Source organism: Narcine bancroftii, chromosome 6 (assembly GCF_036971445.1).
Source record: "Narcine bancroftii isolate sNarBan1 chromosome 6, sNarBan1.hap1, whole genome shotgun sequence".
NCBI classification, from domain to species: domain Eukaryota; kingdom Metazoa; phylum Chordata; class Chondrichthyes; order Torpediniformes; family Narcinidae; genus Narcine; species Narcine bancroftii.
This window is the reverse complement of record NC_091474.1, coordinates 249,798,538-249,824,023: the sequence shown is the minus strand read 5'-3', so window position 1 is coordinate 249,824,023 and position 25,486 is coordinate 249,798,538. Positions and strand designations below refer to the sequence as shown.

General features: G+C 40.2%; 1 protein-coding gene across 1 annotated transcript; it reads left to right on the top strand.

Moving 5' to 3' along the window:
- Positions 1-2,531: 2,531 nt before the first annotated feature.
- Positions 2,532-12,986, top strand: mad2l1bp (MAD2L1 binding protein). The gene is made up of 2 exons (XM_069888136.1): positions 2,532-3,044; positions 11,701-12,986. Exons 1-2 carry the CDS (start codon positions 2,532-2,534, stop codon positions 12,235-12,237), a joined length of 1,050 nt encoding a protein of 349 aa, XP_069744237.1. The 3' UTR covers positions 12,238-12,986.
- The last annotated feature ends 12,500 nt before the right edge of the window (positions 12,987-25,486 follow it).

The following is a 25,486-nucleotide window of genomic DNA, read 5'->3' as shown; positions in this document are numbered from 1 at the left end:
CGTGCTGCTGGAGTTCAACTTTCAATGCCACTTTAAAAGTATGACAATAGAGTACGAGGGGCTACATCCTCTCCCTGTCTGTAACATGCAGGTTTTAAACTGTCCACTGCACTTCACCTGCAAACCCCCCTACTCCCCGGCCTCTCCTCCCACTGTTTCCACCCAGCAGATTGCCCACTGTGCATGACCCCCTGTTGCCATCAAAAGTAGGTGATACAGTATCAAGGGCAGGGCCTTTATTAGGTCAGAGGTGTGGCAGCTACTGAACGTGGGGTATATTGAAGCCAGCATCAGCCCCTGAAGAGCCCTAGTGGTGGTAGTAGAGAATGAGATGAAACAGATATACACAGTTGGACGCGTACCCTCTTCCCCGCATATCTGACATGGTGGATCCATTCGCTCAATATCAGGTATTCTCCACGATTGATTTAAAGTTGGCACACTGCCAACTCTCTATCCGCTCAAAGGATTGCCAATATACTGCCTTTGAGGCAGATGGCCGCCTCTATTGTTTCCTGAGGGTTTCCTTTGGCATCACCAACAAGGTCTTGATCTTCCAGAGGGAGATGGACTGAATGGTAAACTAGTGGGAGCTGCAGGCCACATACTCGTATCTGGACGTCACGATTTGTGGCCATGGCGTGCAGGATCATGATGCCAATCTCCAAAAATTTCTCCAGACCTTAAATACAATAAGGATAAATGTGTATTTCACATAACCCACCTTGCTATTGTGAGAGATGGGAAAATTGATCTAAAATTATGAACATGGAAGAAACTAAAGTTCATCAGTAAAATGGCTGTAACCAGTTCAAACAGGATAAGCTTGGGGCTTAGGATGCAGGAAAGCAGAGTCAGCACGATTAACATAAGAATCTTCTAGTCTTTGTGACAAGACCATAGGACTAAGATAAGGAATGGTAAGGTACAATAGAATGTAGGAAGTTGAGGTAGTCTGGATCAGATAAGGGTCTCCTAGCCCTGGACAGAAGTACCAAGTCATACATTTCTAATTAGCTAACCATACACAGATTTATACATATGAAATTAGCCAACCCTAGATAGAATGAGTCAACTCTGCATATCAAGAGACTGTAGCCCAGAGAATCAGGAAGGTGTGAATAAGGACAATGACATGAAGGGACACCGACAGGATACCCCCCCTGGTTCTCCAAGTATACTGAAATTGCACGTAGGCAGGCAGGATTGCCTAATGCCAAACCTCTCCAGCAGGAGGCAGAAGAATGTAAGGGGGAGGGTATTCCTACACTGAAATCAACTGTATAAAAGTTGGGTGAGCCCCAGTGTCTGTGTGTATTCCCAGGGTAAGGGGAAGCACCCAACTTTGCATTGTTGTAGTAATAAATGTTCTTTGTTCTCAATTTTTGTCTCGAGCAATTTCTTTAAAGGTACTTTAATTTCTAACACTATCCTTGGCTGAATTGTAGAGGTCAGAAACATCGGCCCTGATCCTTACTGCATGTGCCCTCTTTTGGAATTCCTCCTTCTCCACAGCCTCAAAGCTCTGAAAAGCTGCCTGGGCTTCTACTATGCCCAGTAGGTCCCAAATTATGCCCACCTCATCAAATGGACCTCATTTCCCCTAAGATCAGAGGCCCGTCCAGCCTTTGGCCGCATCAAGGCAGACCTGACCAAAGCCACGATGCTCACGGTGGACCCACCCCATTCCAGTTGGAGTGCAATGCGTCTGATTTTGCCCTGGCTGCCACCCTTAACCAGGCAGACAGACCCGTAGCCTTCTTTTCCCGCACCCTCCAGAGCTCCAAAATTTGATTCTCCCCAGTTGAAAAGGAGGCCCGTGGAGTTGATCCAGCCGTAATCTAAAGTGTATTAAAGCCTATGGTTCCTCACTCAGTCTTTTGCATCATTGATAATGCACATCAAATGGAGTGTCTTTGGAGTTATTGATCGAGTGTATCAGGGTGAATGTGGTAAACCGCTGTCTCTACGTTTTGGCTGTTCGTATTTGTAATAGGGCGCCTGCCTGTGCCCGAGGCTCCCCGGAATAAAGGCGACCGTGCCACCATCCAGGACCATCGACCCGCACGGATGTGCCTCCATTCTGTTGTGAATAAAAGCCTATCAGTTTGGAGATGAAGTCATGGATGGCGCATCCCTCTCACACAAGTCAGTGCATTTTCGAGGATTTCAACGAATAAAATTAGCGGTGTGAAAGCGACATAGATTTGATTCTGTCCATGTATTAATGTTGACATCCTATTTTGGGACCAAATGTGCCTGGAAGAGTGAAAACCCTTGTGCAATCATCATGTTTCCTGTCTTGCAGCTCTGCAACCCCTGAGGTGAAGCAGGTTTGGCCGCCCCTGCACTGTGGATTCCCCCGCATTCTCCACACTTTTGGAGACGTTTCTTCTTGACCCTTTTTAATTCAATTCATTATCCTGTTTTAGATTTTTTTTCAAAGAAGCTGCAGCGTCAGAACTTCACTGAGAACCTCGTGATCAGGCCCCGACTCGCCGCCCGCGGGCTCCCGGCAGCAGGTTCTGCGCATGCGCGGCCGACGCAGCGGGAGATTGGAAATGGCCGACAGTTCGGAGCCCGTGTTTTGGAAAAAGCCTCCGGTAGCAGCAGCGGGGCCTGGAGAGGGGCCGGGGCCCGGGGTCGGCGGGGCGGGAGAGGGGCCGGGGCCCGGGGTCGGCGGGGCGGGAGAGGGGCCGGGGCCCGGGGTCGGCGGGGCGGGAGAGGGGCCGGGGCCCGGGGTCGGCGGGGCGGGAGAGGGGCGGGGGTCCGGGGTCGGCCGGCCGGGAGAGGGGCGGGGGTCCGGGGTCGGCCGGCCGGGAGAGGGGCCGGGGTCCGGGGTCGGCCGGCCGGGAGAGGAGGCCAGGGCAGTGCCGGGGGTTGGGGCGCAGGCGGAGCTGCCCGTGCTGTTCCCCGGCCACTTGACTCGGAAGAGCTGCTGCCGCATCGTTTGCGAGCTGTTGAAACACGTCCTATACCAGAGGCAGCAGCTGCCGCTCCCCTACGATCAGCTGGCCTTCTTCAGCAAGAGAGAATGCGGCCGGGTGAGTCCTCGGCACTGGGCGGGAGGGAGGGAGCGAGGGTTCGGGCTGAAGGGGCGAGATGCTGGAGCAAGTCGAGGTCTCCCAGCATCCACAGGAGGTAAAGTTCCGGGTCTGAGCCCTTCCTGGGGTGGGAGGACAGAGGAGAAGAGAGTTGAGATTTGATTGGGGGGTGGGGTAGTTTTTTGCTCTGTGGACCCAGAGCTGGGGGAAAGGAGTCAGGGAAAAGAGGAGATAAAGGGAGCATAGGGAAAGATTGGGGGGGGGGGGGGTTCATGGAAATCAGATTGTTCATGTCATCCAGTTTGAGGGTGCCCAGTCCGAAGATGAGGTGTTCCTCCGATGTGTGAGGGGTCTCAGTCTTCCAGCGTATGAGACCACAGAGGTACCTGTCAGTAAGGGAATGGGCTAGGGAATCAAAATGGGTGGCCCCTGGAAAATCCATGCCTTTGCGGCATAGAGAGATGAGGCGCTCGACAAAGCAATCTCCAATGCAGAGGAGACCCTAATGGGAGTCAGAGAGGAGATGTCTGATCATTGGATCATATAGTTGGTGGCAGAGACTGGTGGGGTGGTAGGTGAGGACAAGGGGAATCCTATACTTATTGCGTATGGGGGCAGAGCGGACGAGGGCATATGTACGAATCCTCCAGCAATTCTGTGTTTTACTGTGATCACAGTGTCTGCTCGCTTTGGTGTTTCACGGTTGATGCAAAGATAGTCTCAAACCCTGCAGTGACAATATTAGCACATGGACTAACTATCAGAATGAGAATGAAAAGAAAGTGGTACACAGGTTGAATAGATCATGTAAATGGATTTAGTGGGAATGGGATGAGATGTTCATTTCGAACAGTTTTGCAGCAAGGAAATACGATTTGCTTCCAAAGCTGCCGCAGTCCAGTCCCAACCACCAGCTGCCCAAGCTCCAGATGTGAACCTCCATGATCAGGAACCCTTCAGCGCCCTTGACACCCTCTCACATCCCAGTTCTGATACCTGCTATCCCTTCAGCCAGTCTCCAGCATCCCACCGCCTTGAGTGAATCCCTCGACCGCAGTCGCCCGCAGCCTGCATGCGTTCCTCATCTTGAGTCACCAACAGCCCACAGCTTGTGTATACATGGATGAGAGGGGCATGGAGGGATATAGACTGAATGCAGGTCAACGGGTCTAGGCAAAATCATCGTTTGGCACAGACTAGAAGGGCCTGTTTCTGTGCTGATATTCTAGGCTTCAACTCATTTTGGTGTCATTTAGACGTAATACATTGTCGTCCAAGTCATTAATGTACAGAACAAACAACAATTGACTGAGCACCATTCCCAAAGGTCACAGGCCTCTGTTCTGAGTAACTCACCCTCTGTTTCCTCTCATCCAGCCAGCTACCCCATGCATTCTGACCTTCCTACCATGCAAGACCTTGTCAAAGATCTTGCTAAAATTCACTCAGACAAGTTGTACTGTCCTGCCCTCATCAATCTTATTGGTGTCTAATTTGTGAGGTGACTTCCTATGCACAAACCCATGCTGACTCTCCCTTGTCTTACCCAATGCAAGTTGATCCTTGAGAGGGGCCTTGTACACAGAACAAAAGTAGAAGTTGCCAATTGGTCCATCAAGCTTTAGTAAGATCAAGGCTGACCCAACCTTGGTGTCCACCCTTTTCCTACTCTCCTCCAACCACTTTTTGACTTGTACTTAATTTTCTCGTGCCACCTTGAGTAAAGACATATCTCTGTTGGGCAAAACAACCAGTTTCTGTGCTGTAAAATCATCTGAAAAGGCTTCTTAAAATCATTTTAATTCCACACACCATTCTGCAGGTGTTGCAATGGTAGAGCAGTAAACAAAAGTGCTGAGAAACTCAGCAGGTTATGCAATATCTACAGGAAGTAAAGGATAACCAGCTTTTTGGGCCTAACCCCTTCATCAATGTAGGAAAGCAAACAGGCACCTGAATTAAAAGAGGAGGAAGAAGGGATAGTGAGAGACTCAAAAGGGAGTTAAGGGAAACTAGAAGTCTATGTAATGCCAACTGGTTGGAGAGTCCTCAGATTAAATATTAGGTATTGTTCCTCCAATTTGTGGGTAGCCTCAGTTTGGCAGTGCACGAGGCCATGCATATTACATAGACTTCGACGGTTTCCCTTTTGAGACTCTTTTTCCTTGTCCCTCTGTCTTCTTTCCTCCAGCTCCGCACCCCTTTTCCTCTCTATTCAGAGCTACCCCTTCCCTCCCCATCACCTCAGTTTTGTTTTCTTCTTCCCTCCCATCGATATCTTTCTTTCACCTCTTTCCTGTTAGCCTGTACTCCTCCCACTACCCCTTCTTCCCTCCTCTTCCAATTTTACAAATGAAGCAATACTCATTGTGTTGAAGATTTTGAGAGGCTTAACTAGATGTTCAGAGCCTATTTTCTCTTAAACTTTGGCAGCACAGCCAGTGGAAACTTTACCTAGCAGCACCAGACTCTGATTCATTCCTAATCTCATGCTTTTTAAGTGGAGTTATGTGGGAGGAAACCAGAGCTCCTGGGGAAGACTTTCACAGACACTGGGAGAATGTCCATCCTCCTTACAGTCTGTCCCAATCACTGGCACTGTAACAGCATTGCACCAACCGCTTTGCTAATGCACCCTAACAAATGAAGAAAAAAGTATAGATGATGTGGGCATCAATCTCACTAGCTCTTGAATCCGATGCGAGAGCTCCACTCATTGGTTTCCTCTGAATGCTTTGGTTTCTCTCCACATCCCAAATATGAACATAATATTGGCCCTTTGGCTTAGAATGTTTGTGTTGAGAATCTTTCCAATTTAAACCAATGCCATCTGCCTCCTGATGAACTATCCCTCTATTCCCTGCCTGTTTATGTGCTTTTCTGAATGCCTCTTCAACATTGCTATTGAATCTACAGTACATCGATCAGTTCCAGCAGCATGTTTCAGACAACTAGGATTCTCACACATCTCCCTTTAACTCTTTCTCACCCTCACCTTAAAGCATGCCCTTTAGTATTTGACACTTCCATCCTTGGGGGAAAAAATGCAGACTTTTCTAACCTGTATGCCTTGTAATATGATGCATCTCCGTGATGTCACTCCTCAGTCTCTACACAGAAAATAGTCCAATTTCCTTCCAGCTAGTCCAGGTCACATCCTGGCGAACCTCTTCTGTTGCTCCATGTCTTCACGCCCTTCCTGTAACATAGTGACCAGAACTTCAGGTGTGGGCTGTTAAATTAATTGAGTCATTGTAAATTATCTCTAGATTGTAGGTGAGAGGTAGAATTTAAAGGAAGGGGGTGTGGATGAAAATTAAATTTTTAAAATTTAGACATAAATTTTGGCCCACGAAAACCCAAGCAGACACGGGGTGAACATACAAAATCCTTACAGACCGTGTGGGATTCGAACCCCAGTCCAGATCGCTGGCGCTGTAACAGTGTTGCATGCCACCCCAATAAATAAAGAGATGTGTTTGGAGGATGCAGGCATTGATCCCACTACCACTCGCTTGCTAAGCGAACCTTCTACCATTTGAGCCAATTCACCAACCAAAATGTAGGAATAAAAATGGGATTAATGTAGAATTAGCATAAATGAGTGATTTATGGTGAGCATCCAAATAGACCCTTTGGCTCAACTTGCCCACACTGACCAAAATATCCCACTGACCTGTCTTGTTCATGTAGTTGCCTAATTGTTTTTGAACATTGCAGTAGTACTTTCCTAAACTGTTTCTGGCAGCCTGTTCCATACACCCACCACTCTCTTTGTTTTGTTACGATCCCAAAGGACTCAAAAACCAGCAGTAACAGAAATTCATCTCAAACAAAAATAGTTTTATTTTCTTAGTACATGATAAGATCAATATTTATTACTATTAACAATTTAACCTAACAACCCCCTTCTAATTCTAAGCACATGTACATAATGTTCGTGTTCAGAAAAGTTCTTTTTCACTGTCCAATCATTCCCTTTTCACTTCTCTAAGTTCACTGGTATCAGGCAGTCTTCCATACTGTGCTTTAACTTAAATTATTACCACAAAGGAAGGTCTTTGTTGGTTTCCGAGAGATATTGGTTGTTCGTTGGACACCCACAAACTGATCTCCTTCAATCAGTCACTGAAGTGTCTTGCCAAAGAAACTTGCCCCCTCTTGGGTTTTCCTGAAAGATAACCTCTTCTTCTAGGTTACCACAAAGAGTTCTTCTTTTTCCCCTATTTCAGAAGTACATTAACCACCCACAGCTTCTGCAATTGACGACAGTGATTTATAATAGGCTGAACTCAGAACTCAAAACCATCTTGAAATGGGGTCTTGCAGCCGGCCTGCAGACTTGCACTTTTCAACACCAACTGCTGTAGAATCTCTCGCTCTCTCGCTCTCTCGCTCGCTCGTGCTCGCTCTCGCTCGCTCTCTCTCTCCCTTCCCCAAATTATGAATGTTTTCTCTCTGCAAAACCACATGACCCCTCTTCGAACGTGACCCCTCTTCAACCAGCAATTTAAACTTCTGGCACCAGTCTTAATAGCAAAAGATTTTCCATTCTTGAGCCTGGCCCTGTTCAAACATGCTGAACCATTAACACTTACTTGTAAAACTCTCCCATTGTCTCAGCAAAGCCAATTGGAGACAAAATCTATCCCTGCATGGCAATTGGGATGATTCTTTGTGAAATGTGACCTAACAACTAAACCATACAATCTTACCCATTTTAAGATGTATTTTATCATAATTTTATTAACCCATTCCATAACAGTAGTGAAAAAAAAATATCCAGGGGTGTCATGGTGGATGTAGCAGTTAGCGCAATACCTTTACAGCGCTAGTTATGATCAGGGTTTGAATCCTATGCTGTCTGTAAGGAGTTTGTATGTTCTCCCCGTGTCTGTAGGTTTTCCCCAGGGGCTTTGGTTTCCTCCCACTGTTTGAAACATACAGGGGGTTGTAGGTTAATTGGGTGTAAATTTGGCGGCACAGACTCATGGGCCGAAATGGACTGTAACTGTGCTGTATGTCTAAAGTTAAAATTTCAATGAGTAGTGCTTAATTTGCAAAACTGAAGATGACACTCAGATTATCCTACTCAACTCCCCCTTCTTAGAAATTAATATTGTCATGAACTAATGAATACCCATTAGTTCTCTAACACAGGTACAGCAATGGAAGATTCACCAGGCAGTGGTAAATTCAAAATAATAGCTTTTATTAAACTATTAATCACATAATAGGTTCTCACTTAACTCTAAGCTTAAACCCCTCTATGTGTGAATGTAATTGTATAAATGTGTGTGGTTTAAAATCTAAACTATTTCAGTTTAAACTTAAGTCTGAAAAGTATTTTAAAGTCTTGTTGAACTTGAAGGTCTATGAAATTGTAGTTCAGAAGTGATTATAAACCATCAAGTTCTTTTAAATTGTTGCTTAAAGCAATAATAGAGTTTGTTAACACTGACTTAGTCCTTAGACTGTTCAAACTCACAAATCATTATTTCCTCAGGAAGTAATTTCTTCTTTAACTCACACTGGTGATCTTCAACTCCTTCTTAGTTTAAAGTTCTGGAGAGTTCTTTCCAACTCGAGGCTGCCTTCTAATAACGAAAAGAGAGACTCAGAGGTGGTCTGGCTTTAAAGCCACTGAGAACAGCACCTACTCCTTCTCCAGAGAATACCGTCAATCTTTTCCTTCTGGTTTCTTCTTCTGGGCTCTTTAAATACACAATTCTTTGGATGAACTCCTTGAGATATTCTTTAAATAGAAGTGAACCTTCTTCTGAGCCACAAATGTATCTCCTGCGAAAAGGATAATAAAATTCCTGTCTTTCCAGGAGGTCAAATAGATAATACCTGTCTTTTGAATGAAGATTTTGGAATCTGTTTTCTAAACAATGAGACTGGCCTCTATCTTAAAGAGACAGTCATAAGTAGCTTCTTTAGAAGTAACACATAACAGAACCTTTTCTGGTCACTGTGATTCAACCCTGTCTTCCACCAGGTTAAAACACCTGTATCTGTCACAGGGTTTTGACTTCTGAAAACTGATCCAAAACTGTCTGAATTCGATAATCTATTTCTCCAAATCGTGTGACAGTTACATCATCGAGGTCAGTCCCAATTCTTGGAAACCACATGACTATCAGTTTCTTTTCTACCAAACTTCTGGCCTTTTTCAGAACCATTCCATGTCCATAACAACCTCTGACCTCATCTCTGTTCAAGAGGCTTAAGTGGTTTGGTTTAAAAACAGATGGCTTCCTTTTGCAGTTCTTATTGACTACCGAGATAATTCAGTTTTTAATAAAGCGAACTCGACTGTTTTTGAATAATTAATAACGACTTCAGTTCCATTAGCTCCATCTTTCGAGATAGAGACATAGAAGATAGGAGCAGGAGTAGGTCATTCAACCCTTCGAGCCGGCTCCGCCATTCAACGAGATCATGGCTGATCTTAAAGTTCAGTACCCTGTCCCCGCCTTCTCTCCGTAACCTTTAATACCCTTATACTGAAGAAATAGATCTAATTCCCTCTTAAATAGATTTAATGAACCTGCCTCTACTGCCCTCTGTGGCAATGAATTCCACAGATTCACCACCCTCTGGGTCAAGAAATTCCTCCTCATCTCGGTCCTAAATGGTTTGCCTATTATCCTCGAACCATGGCCCCGGGTTCTGGATTTTCCCATCCTTGGAAACATCCCATCTGCATCCATTCTGTCCAGTCCTGCCAGAATTTTATAGGTCTCTATGAGATCCCGTCTCAATCCCCTCTCAAAACTCCAGCGAGTACAATCCCAATTTGCACAATCTTTCCTCATAAGTCATTCCTGCCATTCCAGGTATCAGCCTGGTGAATCACCTCTGCACTCCCTCCATTGCAAGAACATCCTTCCTTAGATAAGGTGACCAAAACTGCACACAATACTCCAAGTGTGGTCTCACCAAGGCCCTGTACAGCTGCAGTACTCAAACACTCTTGATATGAAGGCCAAGATACCATTTGCATTTTTAACCGCCTGCTGTACCTGCATGTTCGCCTTCAGAGACTGGTGTACAAGTACCCCTAGGTCTCTCTGCACTTCCCCATCTCTTAATCTATTGCCATTCAAATAGTAATCTGCCCTCCGGTTTGTATTACCAAAGTGGATAACCTCCCATTTATCCACATTGTAGTGCATTTGCACTCCCTCATTTGCCCAGTCTCTCAATTTATCCAAATCACACTGGAGCTTCCTGACCCCCTCTTCCGTGCACACAACCCCTCCTAGCTTAGTGTCATCTGCAAATTTGGAGATATTACATCCAATCCCCTCATCCAGATCATTAATGTAAATTGTGAACAGCTGGGGTCCCAGTACAGATCCCTGTGGTACCCCACTGGTCACCGCCTGCCACTCAGAAAACGAGCCATTTATCCCAACTCTCTGTCTTCAACCTGCCAGCCAGTTCTCAATCCACATCAATACTTTGCCCCCAATCCCATGAGCCTTGATTTTGGAAGCCAGTCGTTTATGCTACAACTCTGAAAATGAACTCTTCTCTGAGTACATTGGTTCGAAATAAATGTACTGTAACCTGTGTTTATAACCCTGTAAACCCCCCCAAACTAACATTAAACCATATTTAGATAAAATATAATCTTAACATTAAACTAAGGATTAATAGATCCATTACAATATGAATTACAGTTAATTACTTCCAAAGCAAATTAATCTTTTGGATAGAAACCAACATTTTCCTCAATGCAGCCTCTGTCTTGATGCTGTGACTCCACAGCTTGGGGAGCCTCATTCCTCCATCAACCAGTTAAACCCCATAACAGTGAAAGCATCTTCCATTCTAAACATCAGATCCTTGCTTAATCAATTTCCTCGTTGGGAAAATCAACCCCACCCATAATCCTAGGAATAAATCTGGTGACCTTTTCTCTATTGCATGAATGCTCCTCTTTAAGGAGACCAGGTCTGTACATAATATTCCAGAAAAAAATAACAAATGTTGGAAGAGCATAGTCAAGCAGCATCAGTGAAAAAAGAAATCAGTCAACATTTCAAGTCAGGAGCCCATTGTAATTGCAGTAAGGCATCTTTACCCTTATCTTAATTTTCCTCTTGTCGTGAAGGCCAATGTGCCTTCCAAATTGTTTCACTGACATTCCATCTGGCTCCCTTTAGTCATTCATTCCCTCATCCTGACAATTTTTTAAAACTCCTTTTTTCTACCTAAGTACTGGTAAACAACTTCACATTTTTCCACATTTGTTCTGTCTTTCTCACTCATTTAATCTATCAATATCTGCATCCTCCTCCATAGCTCAGGTTGCCACTCAACTTTGTATTAGCAAATGTATGCATTGCACATGGTCTCTTTCAAGTCATTGAAATATATTGTGAAATAAACACTGGACCCTTTGGAGTGATCTCTCTGGCTTCCTGCTATTTGCAAACATATCCACTTCATATTTTTTTAATCTTCCCTTATTTTTTAACTTTTCTATAAGGTATCCACGTTAACATTTGCTGATCTTTTGCAGCAGGTGAGTGCCCTCCAGCAGTGATCTGTAGAATTGTCTTATCCTGATGTTATTTGGATCTATAAATGAAAATGTGTCTTTGTGTGTATAAAGGATCCTATTGTGATCTTGCCCTCTTAGGATGACTATTCTGTGCCTCTGCATTCAAAACGAAATGAACAAAATAACTGCAAGAAATCTCAAAGGATGCTGCTGGAACTGGATGAGGTTTTCAAGAATTTGGAAGCCATGTTCACGCTGACACTGGTTCCTTGCGTGCACATTCTATTGGGTGGCAGTGTTGTTAATCCAAAGGAAATGTATGAGATCAACATGGAGCAAGTTGCCTTTGGGAACACTGAAGAGAGCTTGAAAACCGTCTCGTGCATTCGTCAATTTTTTCATGCACTCTTTATCGAGGATCTTTTCAATGAATTGAAATCTGTTCCCCTGATGAACACTGTGCTTCTTCTCCAAGCTCACAGGAATTGTGGGATGTCATGGTTTCGACCCAAACTGAACTACAGGGTTCCTAAACGCACCAGGAAGCTGATTATAAACCTGGCCTGTGATACCAGGAGTTTCAATTCAGATGAGGAGCATAGACCAAATTACAACAGTGATGAGTATATCTGGTTTCAAGCACCAATAACAATAAAAGGATTTAATTATCTATAATTATCCCAGCTGTATCTTTTTATCACGATTGTGGTTTGCAAGTTAAAAGCAGCTTCTTGTGCCAGTGGGCAGCATATAATATTGCTGTAAAAACTTGGATTTTATATAGTGATCCTTCTTGGATAAGATTAAATTAAGGCATTTTTTTTGAACACATCTGCTAATCAGAGGTGTTGAATATTTGATTACCATTTTGAATAGAGTTACTGATTTTTTTTAACAGGAGAGAAATTCCATGTTTGCTGAGCTATTTTTGCTGACATTTAGTAATGGGCCTGGTTACTTCAGAAAGGTAAGGTCAGCTTTGAAACTCCAACCACACAGTAGGAAGTAGGCCCTTGACCAAAGTACAAAAGGAATGCTCCTGCTGTTTGGGACCAATCCCAAGAGTAATCAACATTTTTTGGTTATGAGATACAAAGAACACTATTTAATAACTGCTTGGGACAAGGTTAAAGTAAGAATATCAAATTGGTGAAAAATCATTGCAATCTTGTATAGTATTTGCATTCAATTTTCAAATACAGAACTCAAAATCAGTGCATTTATTATTGCAGTTTCACAATGTAGAAACTTATTCATCTAAGTGTGCTAAAGTGGAAGTTCATTGCTTCATTTCTGATCTTGTAACTTGGCTGTGACTCACTATATATGTAAAAAATGGAAGATTCAGCTAAGAGTGGACTTGGAGAATACAGACTGTAAAGAGAGCATTGTGCAATGTGAATAAAGTGGACAGGATTCTGCAAGGTGGGAAGTGTTGCTATTTTGAATGAAGCCTCCTCTCACTCCCAGTGGCAATGAACTCCAAAGTGAGGACCAGGCAAGCAGGACTACCTATGGATTTGTTTTTCTTGTGTTTGATTTTGTGACTGTTGCTTTATAGTCAGTGAATCTTAGGATAAAATGGTTGACAAATAAAATGCTGTGTGATACAGCTCAAAAATATAATTTATTAAATAGTTAAAGAACAGTGTATTTGCACTTATGTTTATAAGGCACAATACAAACTGCAAGTTATTCAACTTTCAAATTCCAAAACCATACCACAGTATTACATTTGAGGATTTGCCACTAGCCTTCCAACAACTTGTTTCACTTGATGTCACAGAGAAGGGCTGCCCCTCTCAGGATCCAGTGGTCAGGTGGCTACCCTGTTTTCATACAGAGGTTAGTGACAAACATCAGGTCTGTGCATTGGGGTTTCTTGTACACTGGACAGATCTACAGTTTGGGGTCTTTGGGTGCAATGGAATTGATGGCAAAAATATTGATGATGAGTTGCATTGTAAACAGAACTTTTGCAGTGGGTTCAGTCAGTCTTGTATTTCTTCTGTCCCAACCTGCTCCATCAAGATAAAGACCATGTCTATATACTCCTTCCTGCCAAACAAATATGCAGAAGCTGCATGTAAAAAAGCAGGAAAAAAAGAGAACTACCGAAGTTTACAGTTTAACACTTAAGACAAGAACAGAATTAGGCCCATCAAGTCTGCCCTGACATTCCATTGTGGCTGATTTTCTACCCTTTTCAGCACCAGGGGACCACACACCACTGACCATTGACGGCTCATCTGTTGAGGTCGTCCGTCGAGAGTATCAAGTTCCTTGGAATGCACTTGGTGGTGAATCTCACTTGGTCTCTAACACCAGCTCCATAGCCAAGAAAGCCCAGCAGCGTCTCTATTTCTTTCAAAGGCTGAGGAAAGTTCACCCCCTTCCCCCCCAATCCTTACTACATTCTATGGAGAATGTATCGGGAGCATCCTGTGCATCTGCATCACTGCCTGGTTTGAAAGTTATACCTCCTTGGACTGCAAGACCCTACAGAGGATAGTGAAATCAGTAGAAAAAAAAATCACTGGGGGCTCTCTTCTTTCCGTGAAGGACATCTACAACACTTGTTACAGATGAAAGGCAATAAACGTGAAGGACTCCACACCCCCCTCATGTAAACCGTTCTCCCTGCTGCCATCTGGTAGGAGGTACTGCAGCACTCAGGCCCTCAAGTCCAAATGTGGCGACAGCTTTTTCCTCCAAGCCAATCAGACTCCTGAATTCCCAGAATGTTTGTGGATAGGATATCATAGACTTTTACTGCATATGTCTTAATATTTTAATGCATTCAACTTCTATTCTAACTTGTATTTATATAAATGCTCCGTGATCCTGGAGAAATGCTATCTCGTCTTTACTATGCAAGCATGGTATGCATGATAAATAAAGGTGACGACCATTCTCCTGCCTTCTCCCTGTACCCCTTAATTCTCTTCCTTATCAAGAACTGATCTACCTCTATCTTAAATATACCCAAAGACTTGGCCTCTATAGCCATCTGCAGCAATGAATTCCACAGATTCACCACCCTCTGGATAAAGAAATTCCTCCTTTGTTCTAAAGGGATATTTTCTGAAGCTGTACTCTGGTCCCAGACACCCTCACCACAGGAAACATCCTCTCCATGCCTTTTAATATTCAATGTGATTCAATGAAACTCCTCTCATTCTTTTAAGCTTAAGCGTGTACAATCCCAGAGACATCAAAAGCTCCTCATATGATCACCCTTTCATTCCAGGTATATTCTTGTTAACCTCCTCTAGACACTCTCCAATGCCAACACTTCCTCCTTTCAAGTGCGATCTGACTAATTCCTTATAAAAGCCCCAAAATTTCACCCCTGCTTTTGTATTCTATCCCTCTTGAAATTGATGAGAGCTTTCCATTTATCTTTCTTACCACTGACTACTTGTAAGTTATCCTTTTGGGAATCTTGCTTGAGGATTCTCGAGTGTAGATATAATTTTTTAAAATTTGGAAAGACGGGTAACAAAATGTGCTGTTGTGGATAGTTGAATTGATATGGACTAACATGGTTTTTGACAAGGTGCCACATAAGAAATGTGGCACAAGAGACTGCAAATACTGGAATCCAACCGAAACATCAACAGTCATGACAACTTCCTTGACTTGCTAGTTCCTCTAGAATTTTTGTTTGGATATGGAAATTGATCCAAAAGGTTTCGGCGAGAACAGTTAAGCAGCAAGGAATAATTGGAGTTGAAGTCAAAAAGGGCCACCCTGTTCAAGGAACAAAAAAGGATTCAGCAGGTAGGCACAGGTAAGGGCAGGTTTTTAAAGAAATCATATATTTTGTTCATCTAGTTGCAGATGGTGGGAATGGCAGCCAAGGCAGAGGAATACATCTCTTACAAAATGTGGGTCCTCGGGGAAGCCAGCAGTATCCCTGATGACTTCATTTGAGAGGAGTGCATCTAACTGCTGAGTTAAGGAATTGGAGATGGAGTTGGATGAACTCCAGATCATCCAGTGGGTAGATAGGGTGATAGACAGGAGTTACAGGGACACTATAGGGACAGGAGGATGGTAGATGGATGACAGAAGAGGGAAAGGGAGCAGGCAATGCAGGGCACCCTTCTGACCATACCCCTCAATAACAATTATATCATTTTGGATACCATTGGGGGGAATAACCTACCAGGGATAAGCTACGGAGATCAGGTCTCTGGCACAGAGTCTGGTCCTGTAACTAAGAAGGAAAGAGAGAAGAGTGGAGCTGTAGTAGGGGATCCATAGTTAGGGGGACAGATAAGAGTTTCTGTCGAAGAGATTTGAGTATCCATGATGGTATGTTGCCTCCCTGATGCCAGGGTCCGAGGTAGCTCGGATTGAGTTCACGGCATTCTCAGGAGGGAGGGTGAGCAGCCAGATGTGGTCCGTGTAAGGGACCAATGACAGAAGGTAGAGGAGGTCTTACAAGGAGAGGTCAGGGAGTTAGGGGCTAGGTTGAAGGATAGGACCTGTGGGCTAGTGATCTCAGGGCCATGTGCAAGTGAGGTTAGAAATAGGAGGATAAATATACTGTAGTTAAACACCTCGCGAAAGACATGGTTTCTGAATCATTGGGCTCTTCCAGGGAAGGTGAGACATGTTCCAACAGAATGGTTTGCATCTGAACTGGAGGGGGAACTAATATCCTTATGAGAAGGTGTGCTTGTGCTGCTCTAGTGAGTTTAAACTAGATTTGAAGGGGGAGGGGAACCAGAGCAGAGCAGATAGAGGAGGGAAAAGATGATGGGAAAATTGCATGCACCATTAGAAGTCAACAGGTTGGACGTGGTGGAAATGTTAGCAGGTGCATCTATTTCAATGCAAGGAGTGTTGTAGAAAAGGCAGACGATCTTAGTGTGTGGATTAGCACGTAGAATTATAACGTTGTGGCCATTAGTAAAACTTCGTTGCAGGAGGGGCAGGACTGGCAGCTCAATGTTCTGGGCTTCTGTGGCTTTAGACACGATGAAAGGGGGAGAAGTAGTATTGCTTGTCTTTTTTTAAAAGTTTTTATTTTTCACACTATAAACCATATTGACCAAGATACATACAGACATTTTTCTTCTTAAATATATAGTGTCGTTTTCTCCCCCTTTTTCCCCTTCCCCATTTATTTGAAGTTCAATCTATAAGATACATTAAACCCGTTAAACAATGTTGTCACTTAATAAAAATAAACAAGAGATTTTACTGAGTCAGTTCTTTTCGTTATCTTCTCCTTCTGTCATTTTAGGTGGTGGAAGTCCATGGTAGGATTTATCTATTGTATTTCATGTATGGCTCCCATATTTGTTCGAATATTGTAATGTTATTTCTTAAATTATATGTTATTTTTTCTAATGGAATACATTTATTCATTTCTATATACCATTGTTGTATTCTCGTTATCTTCTAATTTCCAGGTTGACATAATACATTTTTTTGCTACAGCTAGGGCTATCATAACAAATCTTTTTTGTGCTCCATCCAAATCAAGTCTAAATTCTTTGTTTCTTATATTACTTAGGAGGAAGATCTCTGGGTTTTTTTGGTATATTGCTTTTTGTGATTTTATTTAATATCTGGTTTAGATCTTCCCAAAATTTTTTCACTTTCTCACATGTCCAAATTGCATGAATTGTTGTTCCCATTTCCTTTTTACAGCGAAAACATCTGTCTGATACTGTTGGGACCCATTTATTTAACTTTTGAGGTGTAATGTATAGCCCGTGTATCCAGTTATATTGTATCATATGTAACCTCCTGTTTATTGTATTTCTCATAATTCCGGAGCATAACTTCTCCCATGTTTCATTCTTTATCTTTATGTTTAGATCTTGTTCCCATTTTTGTTTAGTTTTACCATTTGTTTCCTCATTCTCCTCGGTAGTTGGTAATTTGTTTTATTCCTTTCTACATGAATCTTCTTCCAAATGTTGAGCAGATGATGCAATACCAGTGAATTCCTACGTTGCACCAATTTTTCATCCCATTTATATAGTATATGTTCAGGTATCTTCTCCCCTATTTTATCTAGTTCTAATCTGGTCCAATCTGGTTTTTCCCTTGTTTGATTAAAATTTGATAGGTATCTTTATTGTGGGCTCTATAATAATTTTTAAAGTTTGGCAGTTGTAAGCCTCCTTGTTTATATACCATTCTGTTAATTTATCTAGTGCTATCCTCGGTTTCCCCCCTTTCCATAAGAATTTCCTTATTATTTTCTTTAACTCCTTGAAGTATACCTAGGTATCGCATTGCTTGTGTTTGCCATCTAAATGGCGATTCTTAAACTTTGTGAAATCCGCATTATTCATTGGCATTGCTTCACTTTTATTTGCGTTGATCTTGTACCCCGATACTTCTCCATATTCCTTCAATTTTCTATATAATTCTTTTATTGATATTTCTGGTTCTGTTAAGTATATTATAACGTCATCTGCAAATAGACTGATTTTATATTCCTTCTCTTTTATTTTTATCCCTCTTATTTTATTTTCTGTTCTTATCAGTTCTGCTAGTGGTTCTATAGCTAACGCGAACAGTGAGGGAGATAGTGGACATCCCTGCCTTGTTGATCTGCTTAAGTTAAATTGTTTTGATATATATCCATTTACTGTCACTTTCGCCAATGGCCCCTTATATAATGCTTTAATCCAATTAATATATTTCTCTGGTAGGCTAAATTTTTGTAGTACTTCGAATAAATAATTCCATTCTACTCTGTCAAAGGCCTTCTCTGCGTCTAAAGCAACCACTATTGTTGGAGTTTTATTTCCTTCTACTGCATGAATTAAGTTAATAAATTTACAGATATTGTCTGTTGTTCGTCTTTTTTTAATGAATCCAGTTTAGTCTAGATTTACTATTTTTGGTACACAGTCGGACAATCTGTTTGCTAATAGTTTAGCTATTATCTTATAATCTGTGTTAAGTAAAGATATTGGTCTATATGACGCTGGCGCAAGTGGATCTTTTCCTGTCTTTGCTATTACTGTAATTATTGCTGTTTTGCATGAATCTGGTATGCTTCGTGTTTTATCAGTCTGGTTGATTACTTCCAGGAGGGGAGGAATTAATAAGTCTTTAAATGTTTTATAGAATTCTATTGGGAATCCATCCTCTCTTGGTGTTTTATTGTTCGGTAGTTTTTTTTAATATCTCCTGTAATTCTTCTATTTCAAACGGTTTTAGTAATTTAGTTCGCTCCTCTGTTTGTAATTTCAGTAGTTCAATTTTACTGAGAAATTCATCTATTTTGTCTTCCTTCCCTTCGTTTTCAGTTTGATATAGTTGCTCATAGAATCCCCTGAAGTTTTCATTGATCTCCGTTGGATTATATGTAATTTGTTTGTCCTTTTTCCTTAATGCCAATACCATTCTTTTAGTTTGTTCTGTCTTAAACTGCCACGCTAGAATTTTGTACGTTTTTTCTCCTAGCTCATAATATTTCTGTTTTGTCTTCATTATGTTCTTCTCCACCTTATATGTTTGTAGTGTTTCATATTTTTTTATCTGCCAATTCTCTTCTTTTAGTTGTATCTTCCTTTATTGCTCATTCTTTTTCTATATTTATTTCCCTTTCCAACTGTTCTGTTTCCCGATTGTAGTCCTTCATCTTAGTTGCATAACTTATTATTTGCCCTCTGATGAACGCTTTCATTGCGTCCCATAGTATAAACTTATCTTTCACTGATTCCGTATTTATTTCAAAGAACATTTTAATTTGTCTTTCAATGAATTCTCTAAAATCCTGTCTTTTAAGTAGCATGGAGTTTAATCTCAATCTATACATTCTTGGTGGGATGTCCTCTATCTCTATTGCCAATAACAGGGGTGAGTGGTCCGATAATAGTCTAGCTTTATATTCCGTTTTCCTAACTCTCCCTTGAATGTGGGCTGATAACAGGAATAGGTCTATCCTTGAGTATGTTTTATGTCTACCCGAATAATATGAATATTCCTTTTCCTTTGGGTGTTGTTTCCTCCATATAGCCAAAAGTTGCATTTCTTGCATCGATTTAAGTATAAATTTGGTTACTTTGTTCTTTCTGTTAGTTTTTTTTTCCAGTTTTATCCATGTTTGAGTCCAAATTAAGGTTGAAATCCCCTCCTATTTGTATGTTCTTCAAAAAGATATCTTGCATAAATTTTTGATCTTCTTCATTATGTGAATATACATTGAGTAAATTCCAAAATTCTGAATATATCTGACATTTTATCATTACATATCTCCCTGCTGGATCTATTATTTCCTCTTCTATTTTGATTGGTACATTTTTATTGATTAATATAGCTACTCCTCTGGATTTTGAATTATATGATGCTGCTGTTACATGTCCTATCCAATCTCTCATTAATTTCTTGTGTTCCACTTCAGTTAGATGTTTCTTGTACGAATGCTATATCAATTTTTTCTTTTTTCAGTAAATTTAACAGTTTCTTCCTTTTGATTTGGTTATGTATTCCATTAATATTTAAAGTCATATAGTTCAGTAGTCACATGATGGAGTAGTGGCCGGACGGTGAACTCCAGCCCTCTCCAGAAAAGACGGAAAAAACAAAGGAAAACACAAAGGCACAAAAATAAAAATTAAAGTAAAGTGAGTATAAAGGTGGAAAGAAGATGGCGACGAAAAAAGAAAAATCAAAACCAACGGTAAGAAGAGAGGAAGAGAAGACAACGGAAGAAGAAGGAGAAGGCCTTACCTGTTCGAAGAGGCCCGCGGTGGAGAGAGAAACCCGCTCCCTCAGGTCGGTAGAAAGTGGACTACAAAAATGGCTCGCTGAGCCAAGTAAAAGTGCGCAACCGCGCATGAAAAAAAATCACACCGACGGGAGGGGTGACCAGCTGGGGAGTCGATCTCCACAGCCGGCCACGACAGCTGCAGAACACCTGCAGCAAGAGGAGAACATAGAAGACAATGAAAACAAGAAAGAAGAGAAGGGCAACAAAGAAACAACAGATGGCCAACCCAGAGGAAGAAGAAGAGGAAGAGGAAGAGTACAGTGAAATAGAAGAAGAAGGGAAAGGCAAGACAAAGGATATACTTTCTCTTATTAAAGAATACATGGAGTCATTTAAAGAATGGCAAGCGCAAGAATTTAATGATTTAAAAAGAAGAATAAACAATACAGAAGAGAAAATGAATAAAATAGATATGACCTTATCAGAAATTGGAAAAAAAATGGACAAGGTGGAAGAACGAGAAGCAACAGTAGAAATGGAGTTAGAAGACTTAAAAGAGAAATTAGAGGAATCTAATAAAAAACTTAAAGAGACACAAGAACTGTTAGCTCAGAAAATAGATATAATGGAAAATTATAACAGAAGAACTAATATAAAGATAGTGGGCCTTAAGGAAGATGAAGAAGGCAAGAATATGAGAGAGTTTATAAAAGATTGGATCCCCAGGATCCTAGGATGTCCAGAACTACAGCAAGAAATGGAAATAGAAAGGGCACATAGAGCATTGGCCTTTAAACCACAACCAAAACAAAAGCCAAGATCTATTTTAGTAAAATTCCTAAGATATACTACAAGAGAAAAGGTACTGGAGAAAACAATGGAAAAAGTAAGAGAGGGCAACAAGCCACTGGAGTACAAAGGGCAAAAAATCTTCATTTATCCAGATATAAGTTTTGAACTCCTGAACAAGAGAAAGGAGTTCAATACAGCAAAGGCGATTTTAAGGAAGAAAGGGTATAAATTTATACTAAAGCATCCAGCGGTATTGAAAATATTTATTCCAGAACAGCAAAACAGACTATTCTCGGATCCAGAGGAAGCACGAAAATTTGCAGAACAATTACAAAATAGACTGAGAGATGAAGACGTGTAATGAGAGTACAAAAGACTGCGAACTAAAAAGACACAAGTTTTGAACTCCTGAAGAAGAGGAAGGAGTTCAATACATCGAAAACGATCTTATGGAAAAAAACTATTCTCGGATCCAGGGGAAGCAAGGAAATTTGCAGAACAACTACAAAACAAACAGAGAGATGAAGACATGTAATAAGAGTAAAAATGACCACGATTTATATGTATGTGGGTAAAGAGGTATGTGTGTATATGTGTGTATAATGTGCATACATGAATGTATCCGTATTTAGAGGAAAATATAGATAGTATAGACAAGAATTAATAAGGGAAGGAAATGGAATAGAGGGAATAAGGAGGGAATTAAAAGAGTGACCTTTGTTACATATGAAAAGTGAAATCTTTTCTGGGGGGGGGGGCTAGGTGGGGAGGAGTTACGGTCACTGCAAAATCACCTGACGCTTGCGAGTGAATTCGCAAATCCAAATGGAGAGGGGAGATGTGGTTGTCCGACAAGGGATAAAGGACAACTCAGGAGGGGAAAAGGGGATTGGGGCTAAAGAAGTTTTAAATAGGAGAATAAGGAAAATGTTTGATGTTTTAGGAATGTTGTCTTATAAAGGGTTCAAAACAAGAAAACAGAAATGGATAAGAAGGAAAGGTAATGATCGAGAAACGGAAAGGGAAGATAAACAAAGTATAAAATGGCTATGTTCAACTATATGACTTTAAATATTAATGGAATACATAACCAAATTAAAAGGAAGAAACTGCTAAATTTACTGAAAAAAGAAAAAATTGATATAACATTTGTGCAAGAAACACATTTAACTGAATTGGAGCACAAGAAATTAAAGAGAGATTGGGTAGGACACGTAACAGCAGCATCGTATAATTCAAAAGCAAGAGGAGTAGCTATATTAATTAGTAAAAATGTGCCATTTAAAATAGAAGAGGAAATAATAGATCCAGCAGGGAGATATGTAATGATAAAATGTCAGATATATTCGGAGTTTTGGAATCTACTCAATGTATATTCACCTAACGAAGAAGATCAAAAGTTTATGCAAGATATCTTTTAGAAGATTGCAGATACGCAAGGGAACATATTAATAGGAGGGGATTTCAACCTGAATTTGGATTCAAATATGGACAAAACTGGGAAAAAAATTAACAGAAAGAACAAAGTAACCAAATTTATAATTAATTCGATGGAAGAAATGCAACTTTTGGATATATGGAGGAAACAACACCCAAAGGAAAAGGAGTATTCATATTACTCGGCTAGACATAAAACATACTCAAGAATAGACCTATTTTTGTTATCAGCTCGTATGCAAGATAGAGTAAAAAAAACAGAATATAAAGCTAGAATACTATCGGACCATTCACCCTTAATATTGACAGTAAAGTTAGAGGACATCCCTCCAAGAATGTATAGATGGAGATTAAACCCCATGTTACTTAAAAGGCAGGATTTTAGAGAATTTATTGAAAAACAAATTAAAATGTATTTTGAAATAAATACGAAATCAGTGAAAGATAAGTTTATACTATGGGATGCAATAAAAGCATTCATTAGAGGGCAAATAATAAGTTATGTAACCAAGATGAAGAAGGACTATAATCAGGAAACAGAGCAGTTGGAAAGGGAAATAGTAAATATAGAAAAAGAATTAGCAATGAAGGAAGATACAACTAAAAGAAGAGAATTGGCGGATAAAAAAATAAAATATGAAACACTACAAACATATAAGGTGGAGAAGAATATAATGAAGACAAAACAGAAATATTATGAACTAGGTGAAAAAATGCACCAAATCCTAGCATGGCAGCTTAAGACAGAACAAGCTAAGGAAATGGTATTGGCATCAAGGAAAAAAGACAAACAAATTACATATAATCCAAAAGAAATTATGGAAAACTTTAGAGAATTCTATGAACAATTATACCGAACTGAAAATGAAGGGTAAGAAGGGAAAATAGATGAATTTCTGACTAAAATTGAACTACCAAAACTACAAATAGAGGAACAAAATAAATTAACAGAGCCATTTGGAATAGTAGAAATACAAGAAATAATAAAAAAATTACCAAATAATAAGACACCAGGAGAGGATGGATTCCCAATAGAATTCTATAAAACATTTAAAGACTTACTAATTCCGCCCCTCCTGGAAGTAATCAACCAGATTGATAAAACACAAAGCTTACCAGATTCATGTAAAACAGCAATAATTACAGTAATACTAAAGCAAGGGAAAGATCCACTCACACCAGCTTCATATAGCCCAATATCTTTACTTAACACAGATTATAAGATAATAGCTAAACTATTAGCAAACAGATTAGCAGAGTATGTACCTAAAATGGTAAATCTAGACCAAACTGGATTTATCAAAAAAAGACGCACAACAGACAATATTTGTAAATTTATTAACTTAATTCATGCAGTAGAAGGGAATAAAGCACCAACAGTAGCAGTTGCTTTAGACGCAGAGAAGGCCTTTGACAGAGTAGAATGGAATTATTTGTTCAAAGTATTGCAAAAATTCAGTTTACCGGAGAAGTATATTAATTGGATTAAAGCATTATATAAGGGACCATTAGCAAAAGTGACAGTAAATGGATATATATCAAAGCAATTTAACTTAAGCAGGTCAACACGGCAGGGATGCCCACTATCACCTTTATTGTTTGCGTTAGCTATAGAACCACTAGCAGAATTGATAAGAACAGAAAATAATATAAAATGGATAAAAATAAAAGACAAGGAATATAATATCAGTTTATTTGCAGATGACGTTATAGTATACTTAACAGAACCAGAACTATCAATAAAAGAATTATATAAGAAATTGAAGGAATATGGAGAAGTGTCGGGTTACAAGATCAACGTAAATAAAAGTGAAGCAATGCCTATGAATAATGCGGATTTCTCAAAATTTAAGAAGGAATCACCATTTAGATGGCAAATGCAAGCAATAAGATACCTAGGTGTACAAATAAACAAAAATCTCGGCCAACTATATAAACTCAATTATTATCCACTAATGAAAAAATTACAGGATGATTTAGAGCATTGGAAAGATTTACCACTAACACTAATAGGAAGGATAAACTGTATTAAAATGAACATTTTTCCAAGGATATTATACCTATTTCAGGCATTGCCAATACAACTGACAGAGAAATTCTTCAAGGAGTTAAAGAAAATAATAAGGAAATTTTTATGGAGAGGGGGGAAACCGAGGATAGCACTAGATAAATTAACAGAATGGTATAAACAAAGAGGCTTTCAACTGCCAAACTTTAAAAATTATTACAGAGCCGCACAATTAAGATACCTATCAGATTTTTATCAAACAAGGGAAATGCCAGATTGGACTAGGTTAGAATTAGATAAAATAGGGGAAAAGATACCTGAACACATATTATATAAATGGGATGAATAATTGGTACAACATAGAAGTTCTCCAGTATTACATCATCTACTCAATATTTGGAAGAAGATTCATGTAGAAAGAAATAAAACAAATTATCAATTGCCAAAACTAATATTGACGCAAAACCAGTTACTCCCTTTTACAATAGATAACCTTTCCTTTAGAGAATGGGAGAAAAAAGGGATTAAAAGAATAGAAAATTGTTTTTCAGGAAATAGATTCTTATCCTTTGAACAAATGAAAGATAAATACAATATAACTCAAGATACAGCGCTGGCATATTACCAGTTGAGATCCTACTTGAAGGATAAATTAGGAAGCAGTTTGAGTTTGCCAGAGGGAAGTAACTTTGAATATGTGATTACAGATACAATAATAATCAAAAGATTTATAACAAATATGTATATTAAACTGCAAGAAAAGGAGAATGAGGAAACAGATGGTAAAACTAAACAAAAATGGGAACAAGATTTAAATATAAATGTCATTATGGAAAGAGAGAAATCAGGGCCAAGGATTGAGGTTTTTGATTGGGGAAAAGCTAGATTTGAGGAGATGCGAAAGGACTTGCAGGGTGTGCATTGGGACAATTTGTTTTATGGGCAGAATGTAGTAGAGAGATGGAAGTCTTTTAAAGATCAGATTTTGAGAGTGC